Below are 18918 nucleotides of genomic sequence, written 5' to 3' on the forward strand. Positions count from 1 at the left end.
CTTTCCTATAAAAATTACCAAGCCACTGTGCATGGTGTGAGTTGTTCTTAGCAGCTCACCCGTGTACACGTTTGATAAAGAAAGTAACTTTGTCTCATTGTGTCTTTATTTCTCCTGGATCTTTTACAGAGTTTTCCCCCAACATTTCTTGGTCCTTCGACAGCCGGATCACCTCCATCGTGTCCCATCTCCGTGACCAGTCCACGTTGTTCGCCTGTCGACAGCCCACACACCAGGTGTGTGGAAAAAGACCAAGAGCGTTAAATTCGGGTCTTGGCCAACGTCTTAGAAAGCGACCCACGGTGGTGGGACCCGATCGAGGTGGACCAGACCCGGCGACACCGACCAGGTAGATACAGACACACTGACACAATCTTGCGTAAAAACGTATTTTAAATTCAGGGAATTTAAAATAGCGGAAGTAGCTCGTCGACTGGTAGCTCTGGGAGCTCGTCGACTGGTAGCGTAGCTCGTCGACTGGAAGCTTTGGAAGCTCGTCGACTGGTAGCTTTGGAGCTCTGGGTAGCTCCCCCAGCTGGGTCTAGACTGGGTCTAGGGAGTAAGTAGCTCTGGGAGCTCCCCTTATCATAAGGGTTCCGGTCGCGCGCGTCGAAGCTGTGAATGTGAATGTGTGTGTGTGTATTGTTTTAATTAATGGAGCAAGCTGAATTTTCACGGTCCAATAAGAGACTGAGCTGCTCCTACTGTGTTTTTCTTTTACTGCTATTCACTGACGTGCTGGTGAGTTGAGAGAACGGTCGAGTTCCGTCTCGTAAAGTTCACACCGCTTTTGGAAATAGTCCGAAAGTAGAAGGGCGTGTGAGCAACCACTCTCGTCTCTAATACCAGCGAAGGTGATAGCAGCTGTATTGTGTATATATTACTTAAACAAAAATAAGTAAATACATAAATAAGATGGGTAATCAAGCAAGTGAAATTAAAACTCACTCCTGCTGACGAGCAGTGGTGAGAAAAGAAAAGTCCAGACGCCGGACAAAAACAGTGTCTGTAAACTGAGAGATTTAAGAAAACAAAATATAAACAGTCAGAAGAACAGAACTCAACTGCCAGTTTAGTAAAACCAGAAGACGAGACACTGTGCAGTTCCCACAATCCTTTTAGTAAACCATCCCTCACTCCTGCAGCCGCATCTGCAGCACCACCCATATCAGGAAGAACTTAATAATCCCTTATTAAGTGAAAACTAGAGATCACAGTAGTTTGAAGTAGTTTAAAAGGGTTGAAAACAGACCCCACTGAGTAGATATAAATATAAAAAGTGCGAAATAAAGATGAACAAAGGGAAAATTACAGTAGAAATGATCTTTAGAGTATTTGACATTAATAATAGCAAGGACAACAACCTGTAAAGTGATATTAACAATGAAACACAGTTGGCATGATGACCATGCCCAGCATGTATAAAATGAATATAAAGCAAATAATTCACACGAAAATATTTTAATAACATAAATAAGGTATATTAAGGCTGTGTCACTGTTCAGCCAAGGACAGTGTGTGAAAAGGTAACTGTCTCCACCCTGGGAAAAGGATGATTCTGCAGGTCATCTGAAGCCCTTGATGGATACAAAATAAAATATAATTAATACATTATAATAGAACTGCCTGGTCCGCCATGCAACAGAGAGAACAAATGTGACCGCTGATTGGATGAATTCAAAATTATCTGTTTGCTGAATAAGATGATCCTAACTATCAAATTGGCTCAGTAGTACTATAGTGGTACACACTGCTAAAATATTATAATATGCTATTGCTGTCATATAAGACAAAGAGGATAATATTAACAATGACAATATTAATATGAAGAGGCACCTTAATCTGTTATGATGTGTGGTGAATAATTGTTAAGCAGTAGTCTGCATCAAGCTTAAGGTTTGCTGAAACTCAGTGTAATGACATGTGAGATGAAGACAATACGGAGAATAACTAAACTAATGAAGTGCATAGAGGCACTTGACCAGCTTGAAACCTATCATCCTAGACTGACACATTGCTGAGATATAGAGCACACCTATAATAACAACCAATAAGCAAAACCCTGTAGACAACAGCTAAAACTACAGGATTGAGAAGCTGAATTAAATATGTAGACACTGCTAAGCTGATGAGCATGTTCCACATTTTCTTTTCTTTTTATTTATTTGTTTCTTTTAGAGCAGAAGCTGCTGTAACACACCCAAAGAAAGACTCTAGGTCTGACCAACCGTCTCAGTCGTGGGCAAAAAGATGTCAGTCAATAAAATTCTAAAAGATAATTTATTGACAAAAAATATATCAAGAGACAAAACGACACACTTAATATAAAATTCATAGCGCAAAACCAATCCATCCCAATCATATCTGATTTCATCACATTACATACCTGCACAGAGAGACAAAACAAAACAGCAGTGGTTGTAGTGTGGGCTATAAGTAGACCAGTGTATCAGTGCAATCAAGTACACCTGCCTCTAATTAGTCCAACCTCATTCCAGCCATTGGCTCACCAAAAATGTGACACACACAAAACCACTCCCAACCCAGTGCAACTTCACACAATAATATGGAGCTGAATTAACACAGGCACATTAGTCTACCATGTTACAAGCTGCATGCTATTACAAGCCAACATATGCAGACTTCTGCCTTGTTCGGGTGGCAGCATTTTTCTTTTTTCTTTTGTGTCCTGACACGTTTATGTTTTTTGTTTTTGTTTGATTATTTTGTTGGTTTTGGAAACGAATTTAAACGAACTTGTGACAATACTTGAGAATCACAGTGACACATAGTGATTAGGCATATGATTGAAAAATGCCTAGGTTTAGAGCTGTGAGCTATGAGCTGTGAGCAATGCAAAGTTAAATATATATATGTATAAATGGGAAACAACCCTAACTTCAAAGTTTGAAATGTGTGAGATCCATGAATTGTTTGAAAAACTAGAAATTATTCAAAACTGCCTTAAGTGAAAATGTAGTGTTGCATCTATTCTCCCAGACCAAGACGAACAAAAAAGAAGAAGCTTTCTGTAACTTCAAAATAAGGCTGACTGTTGACAATAGACTAAAACACTAATCCACAGGTGGCTATCAGGAACAGAGAGGCGAGCAAAGTCACAAACACTAAGGCTGCAGACAGCCACGCAGAAACAGCAGATAACATAGAGACAACGCCTGCTAGAACCATGGAGAGGAAGGTCACTTCCCACGAGATTGTAGGAGTAGAGGACAAATTAGTTGTAAAGTCAGCTTCAGGCCACACAACTGTACAACAATTAACTGCCCTTTTAGAACTAGTACACACAGCAAGTGGCCGCAGGTGCTTTATTAAATTCATATATGACCCGTTGTGTCCAGTAAATTTGCTAGGTAGAGACGCTCTGACAAAACTTAAGATAGCAGTCATGCCATTCTTTTCTGGTATTACACCTGAGTGCCAGAAACCGACCGAGTATCACAACATTCTGAGATTTAAACAAACTCCAGGCCCAGATCCACCTTATGATCAGCAAGTGTGGAAGCTAGGAGAACAGCATTTGACTTTACAGCACAGGCCGAAATTGTGTAGGTTACGCAGTAACCACAGATAGTAAAATAATGGAAGCAAAACCATTTTCTTCTTCATGTTCTGCACAGAGCGCTGAGCTGATAGCTGTGATACGCGAAAGCTAAATACAAACATACATACAGACAGCCAGTATGTTTTCTCTGCTGTGCATCATTTCGCAAAGCTCTGGCAAAACAGAGGAATGATTACATCAACCGGTAAACCAGTCCAGCATGCAAGCCTCTTACAACGCCTGCTGACTGTAATAAATTTACCACAACAACTCGCATTGTGTAAATGTGCAGCACACAAAACTGATAGCTCTTTTATTACTACAGGCAACAATTTTGCTGACAGAGCCGCAAAACAGGCGGCACAAAAGACAAACATGACATTGATGGCAGTAAACACACATCAGATTCCACTGGATGTGTTGCAAAGTGAACAAAAAGCAGCGAGCACAGCAGAGCAGGCAAAATGGCTAAAACACGGTGCAGTTCTGACAAACGATTTAATGATGTGTTATGGCAAGCCAGTGTTGCCAAAATCGCTCCACAAGATGGCGGCATTAGTGACTCATGGCTGTACGCATTTGTCATCGGGGGGAATGACCTGTATTGTCAACTCTCATTTTTACACTGTAAATTTTGAAACTTCAGCAAAACAATTTGTCAGAACGTGCATGACGTGTCAAAAATATAATGCTCAGGGTAACCTGCGACCACAAAGAGGCCGTTTTCCAACTCCACCTCATCCTTTTCACACAATTCATATGGACTTTATTGAGCTAAATGAATGCCAAGGGTAAAAATACACCCTAGTGGTTATAGATGTATTCTCAAAGTGGCCAGAAATCTATCCAGTGAAAAAGGCAGATGCAATTTCAGTAGCAAAGTGCCTGTGCAATCACTTCATACCCACATATGGCATCCCAGCTTTGATACGATCAGACAACGGCACTCATTTTGTAAATGATGTCATCACTAAGGTCTCTGAAGCACTCGGTTTCAGCATAAAACACCACTGTGCTTATCACCCTCAGAGCGCAGGCCTTGTAGAGAGAACTAACGGCACTATAAAACAAAGGCTCAGGAAATGCATGGCAGAAACAGGAAGGCCGTGGCCTGAATGTTTGGGTTTAGTGAAAATGTGGATGCGCTTAACACAAGGCTCCCATAAACTAACTCCATTTGAAATCATTCATGGCAGGCCGTTCCCACTGCCGATCACCAGTCAACCAATAGACAAAGCAATCAGAGAAAACACATTAGCAGAATGGATGTCTAAGCTGTTAGAAAACAAAGAGATCATTGTACATAATCAACAACCTGATGATGTTTCTCCAGTGTCTTGCAGACTAAAGCCCGGTGACTGGGTTCTGATCAAGGTGCTCCAAAGGAAAAACTGGAGCACACCCAGGTGGGAGGGGCCATACCAAGTCCTCCTCACTACACCGACCGCTTGCAAAATTGCGGAACGACCATCCTGGGTCCATCAGAGTCACTGCAGGCGAGTCAGTGAAGCCATCTAAACACAGCTGACGGCAGGCGTGCCTACTTGTTGTGATCTCGCCCGGTGGAGGGGTCAGCTTTCCTGGCCGGGGGGTCTACTCGCGACAGGAGGGTGTGTTCCGTCGTCATGAGGTGGTGGCTCTTATCAACTGCAGCGGCCCTGACCATGGCCGGGCTCTTCACCTTTGCTTCCATGAGGGACAACAAGTCACGCTACATGGAGAAAAGGCAGACACTGTATGACAAAGGAAAGTACACCAAGTTTCCCCATGGCTATGCCACTAATTTCTGGTGGCAGTTTATGAACACTACAGCTTACTTGAATAATAAAACTGACTGCTATGCAAATACATATACACTTTCTGCCCACCAAGGAACGAGAGGAAGTGTATGGACTGTTCACTCAACGAAACCTGTGCCAGTAACGCGACACTGATGAGCCTCAACTGTCGCTCTGACTACAGCTACCGAATGCCACTACAAACAAAGACTCAGTACCAGACAGGATGTGCACGGACGGCACCCAGCAGCAGAGGAACCAGAGTTTTGGCTGACTGGTACTTCCTATGTGGCAACAAGGCTTATCTGTCACTCCCTGAAGGTTGGGGAGGTCTGTGCGCCCTGGTGGAATTATCAGATCACGTTTTCTTCATGCAAAGTGTTGCACATCACCCAAGCAGCCGGCAGAGACGTGAAGTGGACATCGCCTCCCCCAATTCTTTCGGCATTACCGTGGACACTGGAGTGCCGGGAGAGTTTCGCATCTGGGGAGGAGGAGTGAAATTCTTACAGAGCTTGATCCCCGGCATTGGAGTTGCCGAGGTGCGGGATCACGTGGAAATCAACCGATATGCTCTGCTACGACACATCAACTTAACTAAGACCCTGGGAACCGCCTTAGCAGGAGAACAGCAGGCCATCAGAACGATGGTGCTGCAGAACAGACTGACACTAGACCTGCTAACAGCATCACAAGGAGGAGTTTGCAAGCTGATCGGGGAAACATGTTGCACTTTTATCCCTGATGGATACGAAACTGGAGGAGACATTTATGAAGCTTTGCAGAATTTGACCGCTCTGCAAAAATATGTCACTGAACACACACCTGGAGCAGCTACAGCACAAAGCTGGCTGGACTGGCTGTTCAGCGGTTCATGGCTGGCTGCTGTAGCAAAGCCATTTTTCCTTCTAGGTCTCATCATGATAGCACTGCTCATATTAGTGTTGTGTGTGTTGCCATGCCTAAGAGTAATGATTTCACAGATGATAACAACTACAATGACTGCTTATGTTGCCGTGCCTGAAGAAGAACAACATCCCGTTGCAATTCTGTTAGAGGAGAACTTGTACTAGCTGCTAATAAATGACGTGGTGATTAAAAATGACTTGTCAAGTGATCATGCACTGATTAAAACATTAGTAGGTTATGCAAGTTTTCATGCTTTTATTTTTTTTTAAGTCTTGACTTTTAAACATAAAGTTTTTCATTTTAAATATAAAGTTTTCATGCTATTATTTTTTGAAGTCTTCAGTTTTAAACATAAAGTTTTCATTTTAAATATGAAGTTTTCATTATTTTACATATAAAGTTTTCAATTTAAGGTGTGCATCATTTTAAATATAAGGTTTTTATCCTTGTATTTTTTGAAGTTTTCATTTTAGTTTTCATCCTTTTATTTTTTGTAGTTTTAGTTTTATTATTTTTTCTTGTTTATTCCACTTGTTATTTCATTTACTATGATTTTCATTTACTATGTTTTTCTTTTTATTTTGTTTTATTCTTTAGACCAAATGACTGCCATTTCTGCTATGATGACATTTTGAAGATTTTGGAAATTAAAAATTGCCTAACATACTTAATAAATGATTTTCATAGACAATTGTTGTATACATTTAAAATAAGTTAAACAGGGGGGAATGTTACAGGAAAAATGATTCTATGTTTCTTTACCTTCTTTTAAATGTACAAAGATGCCTTTTGTCTGCCCTTTGCCTATGGTTAGATTAGTTTAGAATTATCTTTTTAGACTTTCTCAGCAAAGACATACTGTTTTGGGACATATTGTTTTAGATTGTTTTATCTCTCACAGCCTTCTCCCAGCTCTCTGCTGACGAGACTAGCGCCACATATGGAGTTGTTTATTTTATTTGTTTTGTATTTTCTTATCCTGTTCTCACTGTCTTTCCTATAAAAATTACCAAGCCACTGTGCATGGTGTGAGTTGTTCTTAGCAGCTCACCCGTGTACACGTTTGATAAAGAAAGTAACTTTGTCTCATTGTGTCTTTATTTCTCCTGGATCTTTTACAGAGTTTTCCCCCAACACATATAATTGTCAATATAATTGTTTATAAACAATTATACTGTCATCATTGTTACAGATATGGAAACTTTATTAACAATTTGTCCAAGTAAAAAAATGCCCTGCTAATTGTTGGGGTTTTCTCTCCTCTAGCCCTTTCCTTTAAGCTCTTCTTTACATCCCCCCAACCCCACCTTTTCTTTTTTCTTAATAATATAACAATAAAAACAATTGGCTGCATTTTAAATGTGTCAGATCAATGTCTTTATTCAAGAATACAAGAAATGGTAATAGCTGCATGTGTGTTTGTGTGTGTGCATAATATGCATACTTTACTTGTTGGATCCAAATCCCACAAGGAATCAAATAAAACAAGAAGACAAACAAAAACAAAACAAAAATATATTTCTCTCCCTTCCCAGGTCAGGTTCACAAAAGCATTGCAGCTCTTTATTCCTCTTGTACAGCTCCAGAGTCTGTCAGCCAAAAAGAAACTACTGAGGTTCCAACACCCAGTGTTTCTGTAAACACAGATGAAAATGAACAGTCATCCACATCTAAAAGATTTGTAGATTCGAGGGACCGGTATAATACATCTAGTACATCTTTGTTTAAACCTCAGAACACAAAAAGGGAACAAACCATTGTATACAGATTTAAAAGTGCGCAAAGCAACGAACAGTCACCCTCTGAAACAGCTGAGGTTATCACAACCATTGTTTCTGTAAATACACAGGAACAGTCACCCACCTCAAAAAGATTAGTATATTCAAGGGACCAGTGTATCTACTCTGGTCAAAAGAATCCATGCTTCGTACTGATGTCCACAATTCTTTTTTATTCCTCTCACAATCATGGAGCACCGTGAAAACTAGAAACGAGTAAAATAATATCAATAGCACATATGACATCCATCTCAGCCACTTATTTCTTTTCACAAGATGCACAAGTGCTTAACAAATAACAGCATAATGTTTTTACCGTGTACGCCTTGTAAAACCAGTAGTAGAAAAGTTGTAGGTTCGTGCTCTTGTGGGGGAGACGTATGTTATCCACCACCTCGATAGCTAGCCGAGAGTTCGAGGGTCACTAGAGCCGCCGAGAACGCATGAACTACTTACGGTAGGACGTTTTGCCAAAGTAAGACGTTTTGTCAGAACACCGAGTCCTCAGGAGGATGCAGCCCATGAATTTGGACACGATCTCAGATGCACTTCTGGTGTTGTCATGGCAACCCACACAAACATTTCAGCGTCAGCTACAATGAGGCGGAGCCCTTACTGAAACACTGAGCTCAGGTAGAGTGAAAGACAACATTTTTCCGCATCCAAAACAGCAGCGCTGTTCCTGTGACCTCTAGTAAAGCCTCTACTTGGGAAAAGGGAGTCTTTCATCAAAGCATCCTGCAGAAGTTGAATAAAAATATGCAAATGTTTAAATGATGCAACTTAATGAAGGCTGACAGCAGTTGTACTATTTTACATTGCAGCGAACAGGGGTGACCATTATTTTCAACGTTTTTACAGCATTTTTCACATTGAAAGTGAAATAATATAAATAATGTCTCAATTAAATTGCGTTAATATTTAAAAATACAAAAACTACAGCTTTGTTCACAAGCCAATAAAAATGTACTTGGGCCAGTGGTAAATGAAAATAACACTTATTCAGCACCTGGTTGTTGCGGCTGCATCAGGACACCAGATGTTCAGCCTCCATCCTGTAGGCAGACTTATCCCCGTCTGAGAGGAGTCCAATAATGGTGGTGTCATCTGCAAGCTTAATTAATTTGACAGACTGGTGGTTGGAGGTGCGGCAGTTGGTGTACAGGGAGAAGGGCATAGAAGAAAGAACACAGCCCTGAGGGGAGCTCGTGCTGATGGTCCGGGAGTCCAAGACATTCTTCCCCAGCCTCACTGGTTGCTTCCTGTCCGTCAGGAAGTCAGTGATCCACCGGCAGATGGGATCAGGCACATTCATCTGGGAAAGCAATCCTTGAAGAAGGTCTGAAAGGATGGTGTTGAAGGTAGAGCTGAAGTCCACAAACAGGATCCTAGCATAGATTCTGCAGGACAAAGTGTAGGGCCATGTTGATGGCATCGTCTACAGACCTGTTGGCTCTGTATGCAAACTGCAGGGGGTCCAGGAGGGGGGCCGTGAGGGTCTTAAGATAGGAGAGAACCAGGCGCTCAAAAGACTTCCTGACCAGATGTCAGAGCCACAGGTCTGTAGTCTTTTCGTCCAGTGATCTTTGGCTTCTTGAAAGCTATATATGATATAAAAATTATATAAAAACTGTTAATCAGCAAAAGAAATGATATCATAGTTCTTATAAAGAAAGCCTCTATCAATCAAACACCAGCAGTGTAGCAATGTTGTTCACTTACACTGTATATAAAACACTGATTTTGGCTACATCCAGTTTTTACTGTATTATAAACATTTTTTACCATGAAGAGTAAAGTGTTTGGCATTTTTGTCATTGTTATTGAGCTCAGAGATCAGGCCCAGCCCAGTATCTACCTGGTTATGAGCAAGGAGCTGGAGGTGATAACTCAACAATAACCAGGCCATGCATGCATGGATGGATGCATGGATGGATAAGTTTGTAGGCTGTGTGTGGTCAGCAGCAGGCTGCTGGGTGTGGACCAAGAGGGAAAGCCCAGCATGTGAAACCCATCAGCAGAAGGCCAGAACAAAGGTGCACAGACAAACGCAGCCCAGACACTCAGGCAGGACGAGTAAAATAAATGGCAGCAAACACAGTATGATGTGGTAAAATGTGCTTTCTTTCACAAACAGATAGCACAAACAAGAATCACAAGAATCTCCTTTGTGGTTCTTGTTTTTCTTTTGAGTACATTAATAAAAAGTTGAAATAAAGTGGCAATAAAATTCATGCACTGAAGACCACACGAAACCCTAATTCACCCTACTACCTGTTGCCTTCACATTCCATTTGCATCCCTTGTCCACAGAATCAAAAATGACCCTTCTTCACTAAAGATCGAACATAAAGCAATTGCATTTTAAATGGAAGCCCATTTTGCATTAAGAAACACTATCAGCAATCAGAAATTGTGTATATCAGAGTTCTCTGTTTTTACTGTCCTGAAAACTGCATTCATTCAGTGGATGCGGTTAGGTTCAAAACAACGTAATATAAGAGGGCAACCAATTCAATCTAAGAGGGATCCAATTTTTATCCATTCATGTACCAGCTACTGGCTTTTTGCTGTTATGTTCTCATATCGCGTGAGAGTTTATTTGCCAGGTGTCAGAAGTCTAATAATGAATAAAGTTCAGGATATGCTTAAAAACTCACCTCAGTATAGCCGTCATCAGAAGGAAGTGCGCTTCACTGACTCATCAACTTGTCTCAGGCTTTCCACAAAGTTTCACAGTTGACCTTAAAGTAAGATGCTGCAAGCTTACCTTGCAGTGTATTACTTTTTAAGGTCTAAAGACCTTAAAGTGCGCTATAGATTGAAGTGATTTGAACTGACAACAGGGCTAATTCAGCACTTCAAGTTAACATCAATAAAAGTTTTTAAATTTATTCTGATTTCCGTTTGTTTTCATTGCCTGTGCTATCTGTTATTTAGTTCAAATTGTGGGTAGATAATGCTGTGCTGTCATGTGACCTGTTCTCTCATGTGTGCCTTTCTCTTGTTTTGTATGTATTTCTCGTTTGTTATTTATTCCTATTTTATTCCTGCAATTGGTATGGAATTCATTTTTTTTTTAAATTGATCAGTGTTTTGAAATTAGATGTGATGAAGATGTGACCTTAATTTACAAAATCAACATCATGTTGGATTCAATGAGACATGAAACTAGTGCATGAAACAGGTCTCAGTAAATGTTCTCATAGACTGCAATACACTGCCCCCTGCTGGTCATTATAAAGTCTGCAGATGTCATTTGACATGAATGTCATATTTGTGAAACAAAATAAAGGACTCTGTAAAATAAATGAAAATCAAATATTTATATACAGAATATTTATGTACAAATGCTGAAAAAGACATTTGAACAAGATGCACACCCAGTAAAATTAAAAAAAAAAAGAAAAGTCAGTTTTATCATGTGACTATCATGCTGTCATTTCTGCACAATGCACTTTACACCAGATCAAAATAAAACACTGTGAGGTCGTTCTAACCGGAAGCCCAGAGAGCTTCGACAATGCAGCACAATGCCCTGAAGCATCAGCATCAAAATATACTTCAAGTACCAAAAAGTACTCATTGTGCAGAATGCCCTATTTTTGAATAGCTGGACATTTAATTACTTTATCACCAGCTGTGACTACAGCTGATAATCAACCATGTTTCATAGGGATGTGACTACATTTAGAAATGTCACGCATTTTTAGGTATAAAGCAAAAGATGCAATGAAATAAATAAGCTATCACATATTAATCCAAATGAATTCACTGAAATACATCTGCACATTTCTGCAGCCTGACTTATTACACACGTGAACACAGTACACATTTGTTTACTGCAAGCTTGTTTCAGAGATGTGATGCAGTTAAATCTGTATGCGTCTGTTTCCTTGTAGTGTTAGTAGAGATGGTGAACCTGACACAATCCTGTGTTTGGTGTGAAGGAAACCAGTTAACAGCCGGTTTAGTAAAATTCTCTTGAACTCATGGAAAACTCATCGTCGTCTCAAAGTGAGCAGCTGAAGCGTCCCGTGTGATCAGAGATCCTCGTCGTCCTCGCTCACCATGACGTCGAGCTCTTTGTCTTTCCGTACGACGCTCTCGGTGATGAACTCCTTGTGCTGCTCCTCCAGCTCACGCAGCTCCGCCTGCAGGCGCTCCAGGTGGAGCACTCGCCGGTTCCTCAGCAGCCGGCTGGGGAATGGGTTCATGTCGTTGAAGGCGATGCTGGTCAGCTTCCTGCATGGACACACGCAGGTGGAAAGGACTCGATCACCAACACAGAGGAACTGGAAACTGATCAGCTTGAGTGTTTCTGTTTTATGCTGCTTGATACTTCAGGTACTGCAGTTTGAGCAGGAAATACTGGACTGACTGGACCACATGTATCCGAGAGCTGCAGATACTTAAAAATCTTTAAATCGTTGTTACTGTGATCAGGGAAATTTAAACTTCTCACAAAATTTCAGTAAAAAGGGTTTGAAGCTCAAAGATTCAACAGCTACATCCGCTACACTTCTGAGAGTGTAACAGCTCGTAGATTAAGGCGGGTGGAGGCGAGTGCGTACCTGGCATTGGAGACGGTCTTTGTGAAGAAGCGTAGGTACTGGTAGATCTCCACGCTGTCGTGAATCTTCAGGATGTCGTCCTCTTTGTATTTGAACAGAGCCAGAGTGTATCTGAAGATCACCTGCAGCACAGACACGCATTTCATAACAGGACACTCACGCCACACAATTAATTGGAAACTTTGAGGAGGTGAGTCATAAAATTACTCTTTCAGTTGTGGTGCAGTTGGGCCCTTTACTCATTACAGCTCTGATCGATTTCCAATAAGCCACTTGGTTCCTCAGTTGCCAGATAATATTAACTTACTTGGTAGTTGAGCTTTAAGTTTAAATTAAACTTTTGGGTTGGATCTACGTGGCTGAAGCTGTTGTCAGCATTTATCCCTGTGTGGTATATATTTCTGTGTCTGAACTGTGATTTTATTTCCTGAGACAAACGATGTAAAAGCTGTGCTGCATTTGTCACATTGCAGAAACAAGCCCAAAGCCATTGTCCCGCTCATCGTCTGGATTTACGCTGCTTGTGGTAGACTGTGAGGTCGTTACTAGAATGATCTGCTTTCCCACTCCTATTTCATGTCACATGACAGTTCCCCATGCTTAGTAAACAATGTCTTATTACTCCTAAAATGTAAATAAAGACATCTAAAGGTGAAAACAAAATCATTTTTGTTTCCATGGACACTACTGTGGTGCATTCAAGTGTTGTCTGCATTTCTGTCATGGTGTGTTCGGGTGTATGGTACCTTGGTACCCTCATACAGGAAGGCGTCCCACAGAGGCATCAGGATGTCGCTGGGCAGACTCTCCACAAAAACCACCAGGAACCAGTTGAAGGTGACCAGAGAGACGTCAATGTTGTGATCCTCAAAGTGAGATGCCAGGCGAGGAAGCTTCTCCGCCATGAAGTCCTTCAGCACGCGCTGGTCCGCCTGAGCACAAAGACTCACAGAGATCAGCCTCACTGATCACTAAAACAGATCACAGCAGGCAAGCAGGTGAGTGTGTCTGCTGACCTGAGAGGCCACCAGATTCTTGGTGTAGTAGTCCTGAGGCATGATGGCTTCCACCACTGCCACCAGACACCAGAAGGCGTCTTCGTCACTTTGGAGGACCAGCAGAGCGAGGGCCGCTAACCTGTGGACATTGATGGAAGGTGAGGTTCTGCCTGGAAGGCGGGTCCACATAAGAACTCAGATATAATATTTATATTTTTGTTCTAACCTGTTGAGTCCCTGGCAGCAGCCAATGGCAAGGTTGTGCCAGCCAGCAGGATGCTGCTGAAGGGCGGGGCTGGAGTCTGAAAGTAAGAGCTCGTTTAGACTCTATTCTGTGAACAGGCTTGCTCCCACGAATATGTGAATTCATCTGTAAAAGAGTTTAACTCTAATGCACCTGTTCCTCCTGCTCCCTGCTGCAGGGCGGCCTGTTGGACTACGAATGCCAGTGCGGAGCTAAGAAGATCAAAGAGGAGCTGCTGTTCTTGAACCTGCCAAAGTGAGTAACCTCAAATCGGTCCCCAAAGGCCTCAAACCACCACAGTTCAGTCGGTGTCAGTTTTGTTCATGTCATGTCCTCCTTGCATCTTCCTTTGAGCCTCTCCTCTTTGTCTCATCTCTTTCAGTGTGCTGATCCTCCAGCTGAAGTGGTTTACGTTCACTCCATCGTTCACCGTGGAGAAGAAGAACAGCCCCATTGTTCTGACACAGCAGCTGGTGATCAGCCAGGACACAGCCTTTACTGAAGAGGTAAGGGAAAAGGCACACCGTTCATTTCAAGTATGGATGGAGCCCATTTCTAAGCTAACGGGTGGTGCCGCTGCCCTCTCCCAGTAAACTGCTCGCTATTTGTTGGTCAGCGTGATCAGTCGTTTGGGCTCCTCAGCTTACAGCGGTGAGTGGGTGCTTTCAGACACATGTGCTGAATGCAGGTCAGCTTTGAAAGTTTATGAGACGTTAATAAGTGCGCCTTCTCCTCTCAGGACATTACGTCTGTGACGGCGTTCACCAGATGAGCGGAAGAGACGACGTCACAGACAGCCGGCTCACGTACGATGACGAGTTGGTCTGCCAGACCACGTGTGAGTCTGTGTGTGAGCAGCGGCAGAGAACAGCTTACCTGCTATTCTATAAAAGACAGGTGACGTCTCCCAGCAAACAGTCAGCATGTCTGTGCAAATATTCAGTGTAACTTGTAGAAAAACCCTCACACTCAGTTTATTTGTGTTTTTCTTTTTCTATTTCTTACTTTCTTTGCCGCACTAGAAAGGCAGCAGAGTCGGGACTCAGATCTGCAGCAACACCTTCATTGTTATTGTTATAACTCTCATAACTCAGACGCCCTCTCCAGGAAAGGGCAGAGCAGGCTGTACCTGCTGCGGAGACTCAGGTCGTTTGGGGTGGAGGGCCCACTCCTGAAGACCTTCTATGACTCTGTGGTGGCTTCTGCTATCTTTTATGGTGTGGTCTGCTGGGGCGGCAGCATCTCTGCTGGGGACAGGAAGAGACTGAACAGGGTGATCCGAAGGGCCAGCTCTGTTCTAGGATGCCCTCTGGACCCAGTGGAGGTGGTGAGTGACAGGAGAATGGCGGCTAAGCTGTCATCCCTGTTGGACAACGTCTCCCACCCCATGCAGCAGACTGTGACAGCACTGAGCAGCTCCTTCAGTGGGAGACTGCGGCACCCACGGTGTGGGACGGAGAGATTTCGCAGGTCTTTCCTCCCCACTGCTGTCAGACTCCACAACAAAGACTTTAACTGAACAAACACACACATCCACACATGTGCAATAACACTAAGTGCAATAATCTTTTCTGGCATCGTTGTATTTTTACTCAGTTGTATATAGCATTCGTATTCTATTTTTATCTTATTGTATATTTTTATTCTATTTTATTCTACTGTATATAGTATATTATTTTATTCTATTCTGTACAGCTGTGTACTGTATTTATTCTTATTGTATTCTAATTTTTGCGTCATAACTTTTGCACTGTCCACTTCCTGCTGTGACAAAACAAATTTCCCACGTGTGGGACTAATAAAGGTTATCTTATCTTATCTTATCTTATCTTATCTTATTATTGTTGTTAGTACTGTTGTTGTTATGATTGATATTGTTACTGTTATGATCAGTTTTATTATTATTATTATCATTATTAATTTTTTAATACATTTGTTTATCTTTATTATTATTAGTAGTAATGTTGTTGTTTATGTTGTTATTGTTATTATTATTACTGGTATTTTTGACATTATTATTATTATTTTGTTGTTATTGTCATTATTAGTAGAAGTAGTATTAGTTATATCATTTTTATATCAGCCTGGAGTGAACAACATGAAAGCATGGATCCATCCTCCCTCACATTCACAATTCAGGCTGCTGGTGTAATCGTGCGGGGGATATTTTCCTGGTACACTTTGGGACCTTTAAATGCTACAGTCTGAGTATTGTTATGACCACAGTGTACCCTCTTCTGATGGCTGAAAGTAAAAGGGGGTCCAGTACCAGTTCCGGTACCAGGCCTACTGACAATTTAACATAATGTAAAATGGTAACATCGTAAACAGAATGTTACCATTTAACATAATGTAAATGGTAACATTGTAAACAGAATGTTACCATTTAACACAATGTAAAATGGTAACATTGTAAACAGAATGTTACCATTTAACATAATGTAAAATGGTAACATTGTAAACAGAATGTTACCATTTAACATAATGTAAAATGGTAACATTGTAAACAGAATGTTACCATTTAACACAATGTAAAATGGTAACATTGTAAACAGAATGTTACCATTTAACACAATGTAAAATGGTAACATTGTAAACAGAATGTTACCATTTAACACAAGGTAAAATGGTAACATTGTAAACAGAATGTTACCATTTAACACAATGTAAAATGGTAACATTGTAAACAGAATGTTACCATTTAACACAATGTAAAATGGTAACATTGTAAACAGAATGTTGCCATTTAACATTATGTTAAATATAACTAACGGATTTACTTTACCAAATGGACCATCCCGGCCTTGCCGTATTGGTCTATTTGATTCACCTTTGTTTTTATTGTTTATTTTATTTTCACTTGCTACACATAGGACAGACATGACTGGGGGAAAGAAAGGGGAGAAAGAAAGAGGGAAAGAAAAACAGCAGGGAAGAGGAATGGTGATAAAGGGCAAAAAACAAAAACCAACAAAACAGACAAAAAATATATATATCAGTCACTTCAACTCAAAGAAGTCCAGACGCTTTTCTTTCCAAGCTCCTTTGACTGACTGTTAGGACAACTTATTTATTGCAAGCATGCAGTACAAGAATAACTCGATGTTTCTGACTTTGCATTACGAATTGTTTACCCACTGACAAACATTTCAAATGAAATTAAATTAAAAAACAATTTGTGGTAACCTGATTTTAATTCAAAAAGAATCATTAACAACACTTCTTGTAATGGTGTCAAAATCAGCCCAACTTTTATTTTCAAATGCAAAAAGTAAAAGAAAATGAGCCAACATACTGGACACATATAATTGTCAATATAATTGTTTATAAACAATTATACTGTCATCATTGTTACAGATATGGAAACTTTATTAACAATTTGTCCAAGTAAAAAAATGCCCTGCTAATTGTTGGGGTTTTCTCTCCTCTAGCCCTTTCCTTTAAGCTCTTCTTTACATCCCCCCACCCCCACCTTTTCTTTTTTCTTAATAATATAACAATAAAAACAATTGGCTGCATTTTAAATGTGTCAGATCAATGTCTTTATTCAAGAATACAAGAAATGGTAATAGCTGCATGTGTGTTTGTGTGTGTGCATAATATGCATACTTTACTTGTTGGATCCAAATCCCACAAGGAATCAAATAAAACAAGAAGACAAACAAAAACAAAACAAAAATATATTTCTCTCCCTTCCCAGGTCAGGTTCACAAAAGCATTGCAGCTCTTTATTCCTCTTGTACAGCTCCAGAGTCTGTCAGCCAAAAAGAAACTACTGAGGTTCCAACACCCAGTGTTTCTGTAAACACATCATCATCATCATCATCAACTTTATTTATAAAGCACTTTAAAACAACCACAGCTGACACAAAGTGCTGTACATTGGAACTGTAAAATAAAATTACATGAGATATAAATAAAAAACAAATAAAAGAAGAGTGAAATCATTAATTAAATAACTACTGCATTAAAAAAGAAACTAAGTCTCACTGAGGTTAAAAGCCAAGGAATAAAAGTGGGTTTTAAGACGTGATTTAAAAGTGGACAGTGAAGGGGCCTCTCTAACATGCATGGGCAAATTATTCCATAATTTTGGAGCCACAATAGAGAAGGCCCTGTCCCCTCTGAGCTTCCTCCTGGATCTCGGTACCTCCAGGAGCAGCTGGTCAGCTGACCTGAGAGACCGACAGGGTATGTGGGGATGAAGAAGCTCAGAGAGGTAAGGCGGGGCAAGACTGTGTAGACATTTAAAAACAAACATAAGAATTTTAAAATTAACTCTAAAAGACACAGGCAGCCAGTGCAGAGAGGCCAGCACGGGGGTTATATGCTCTCTCTTTCGAGTTCCTGTTAGGAGTCGTGCAGCCGCATTTTGAACCAGCTGCAGACGTGAGAGCAATAACTGACTGACCCCCACATAAAGTGAGTTACAGTAGTCCAGGCGGGAAGAAATAAAAGCATGGATCACTGTTTCAAGGTGCTGCCTCGAAAGAAAAGATTTTAGTCTTGCCAGTCGCCTTAAATGATAAAAACTGGACTTCACCACTGCTCTGATTTGGTTGTCCAATTTAAAATCACTGTCCAACTTAAAACCAAGGTCAGTAACAACAGATTTAAAATAGACTTCCAGGGATCCTAAAACAACAGAGGAGGACTCACAGGGACCACTGGGTCCAAACACCAACACTTCTGTTTTCTTTTTATTAAAATTTAAAAAGTTTCGAGCCAACCAAGCTTTAATGTCATCTAGACATGTCAAGAGAGGTTTTATGGAGATGGCATCCTTGCGTTTTAGTGTCAAATAAATTTGGCAGTCATCGGCATAACAGTGAAATGAGATCCCATGCCTTCTAAGGATAGAACCCAGAGGCAGTAGATACAGAGAAAAGAGCAGTGGCCCTAAAATTGAGCCCTGTGGGACACCACATGACAGAGGAGCAGAAGACGATTCGTAACCGAGAAGGCTGACAGAGAAAGTTCTATCTGACAAATAAGACCTAAACCAATTGAGTGCAGTGCCACCAATACCCACTACATCATGTAATCGAGAAATTAAAATATTGTGGTCTACTGTG

At 41.0% G+C, this 18918-nt stretch overlaps 2 protein-coding genes across 2 annotated transcripts; one reads left to right on the forward strand and one right to left on the reverse strand.

Moving 5' to 3' along the window:
- Positions 1-5273: 5273 nt before the first annotated feature.
- On the forward strand, positions 5274-6585 carry LOC146676991 (syncytin-A-like). Its single transcript, XM_085380825.1, has one exon. The coding sequence runs from the start codon at positions 5451-5453 to the stop codon at positions 6411-6413; it is 963 nt and encodes a 320-aa protein (XP_085236951.1). The 5' UTR covers positions 5274-5450; the 3' UTR covers positions 6414-6585.
- A 5485-nt stretch (positions 6586-12070) lies between these two features.
- Positions 12071-13788, reverse strand: LOC146676992 (TBC1 domain family member 2A-like). The gene is made up of 4 exons (XM_085380848.1): positions 13618-13788; positions 13348-13533; positions 12602-12723; positions 12071-12272 (listed from the first exon to the last, which is right to left on the reverse strand). The coding sequence occupies exons 1-4, from the start codon at positions 13786-13788 to the stop codon at positions 12071-12073; spliced, it is 681 nt and encodes a 226-aa protein (XP_085236974.1).
- Between the last annotated feature and the right edge of the window lie 5130 nt (positions 13789-18918).

This window comes from Rhamphochromis longiceps, linkage group LG2 (assembly GCF_057381845.1).
Source record: "Rhamphochromis longiceps isolate RC_006_pf linkage group LG2, R_longiceps_female_GT1.1, whole genome shotgun sequence".
In the NCBI taxonomy this organism is placed as follows: Eukaryota; Metazoa; Chordata; class Actinopteri; order Cichliformes; family Cichlidae; genus Rhamphochromis; species Rhamphochromis longiceps.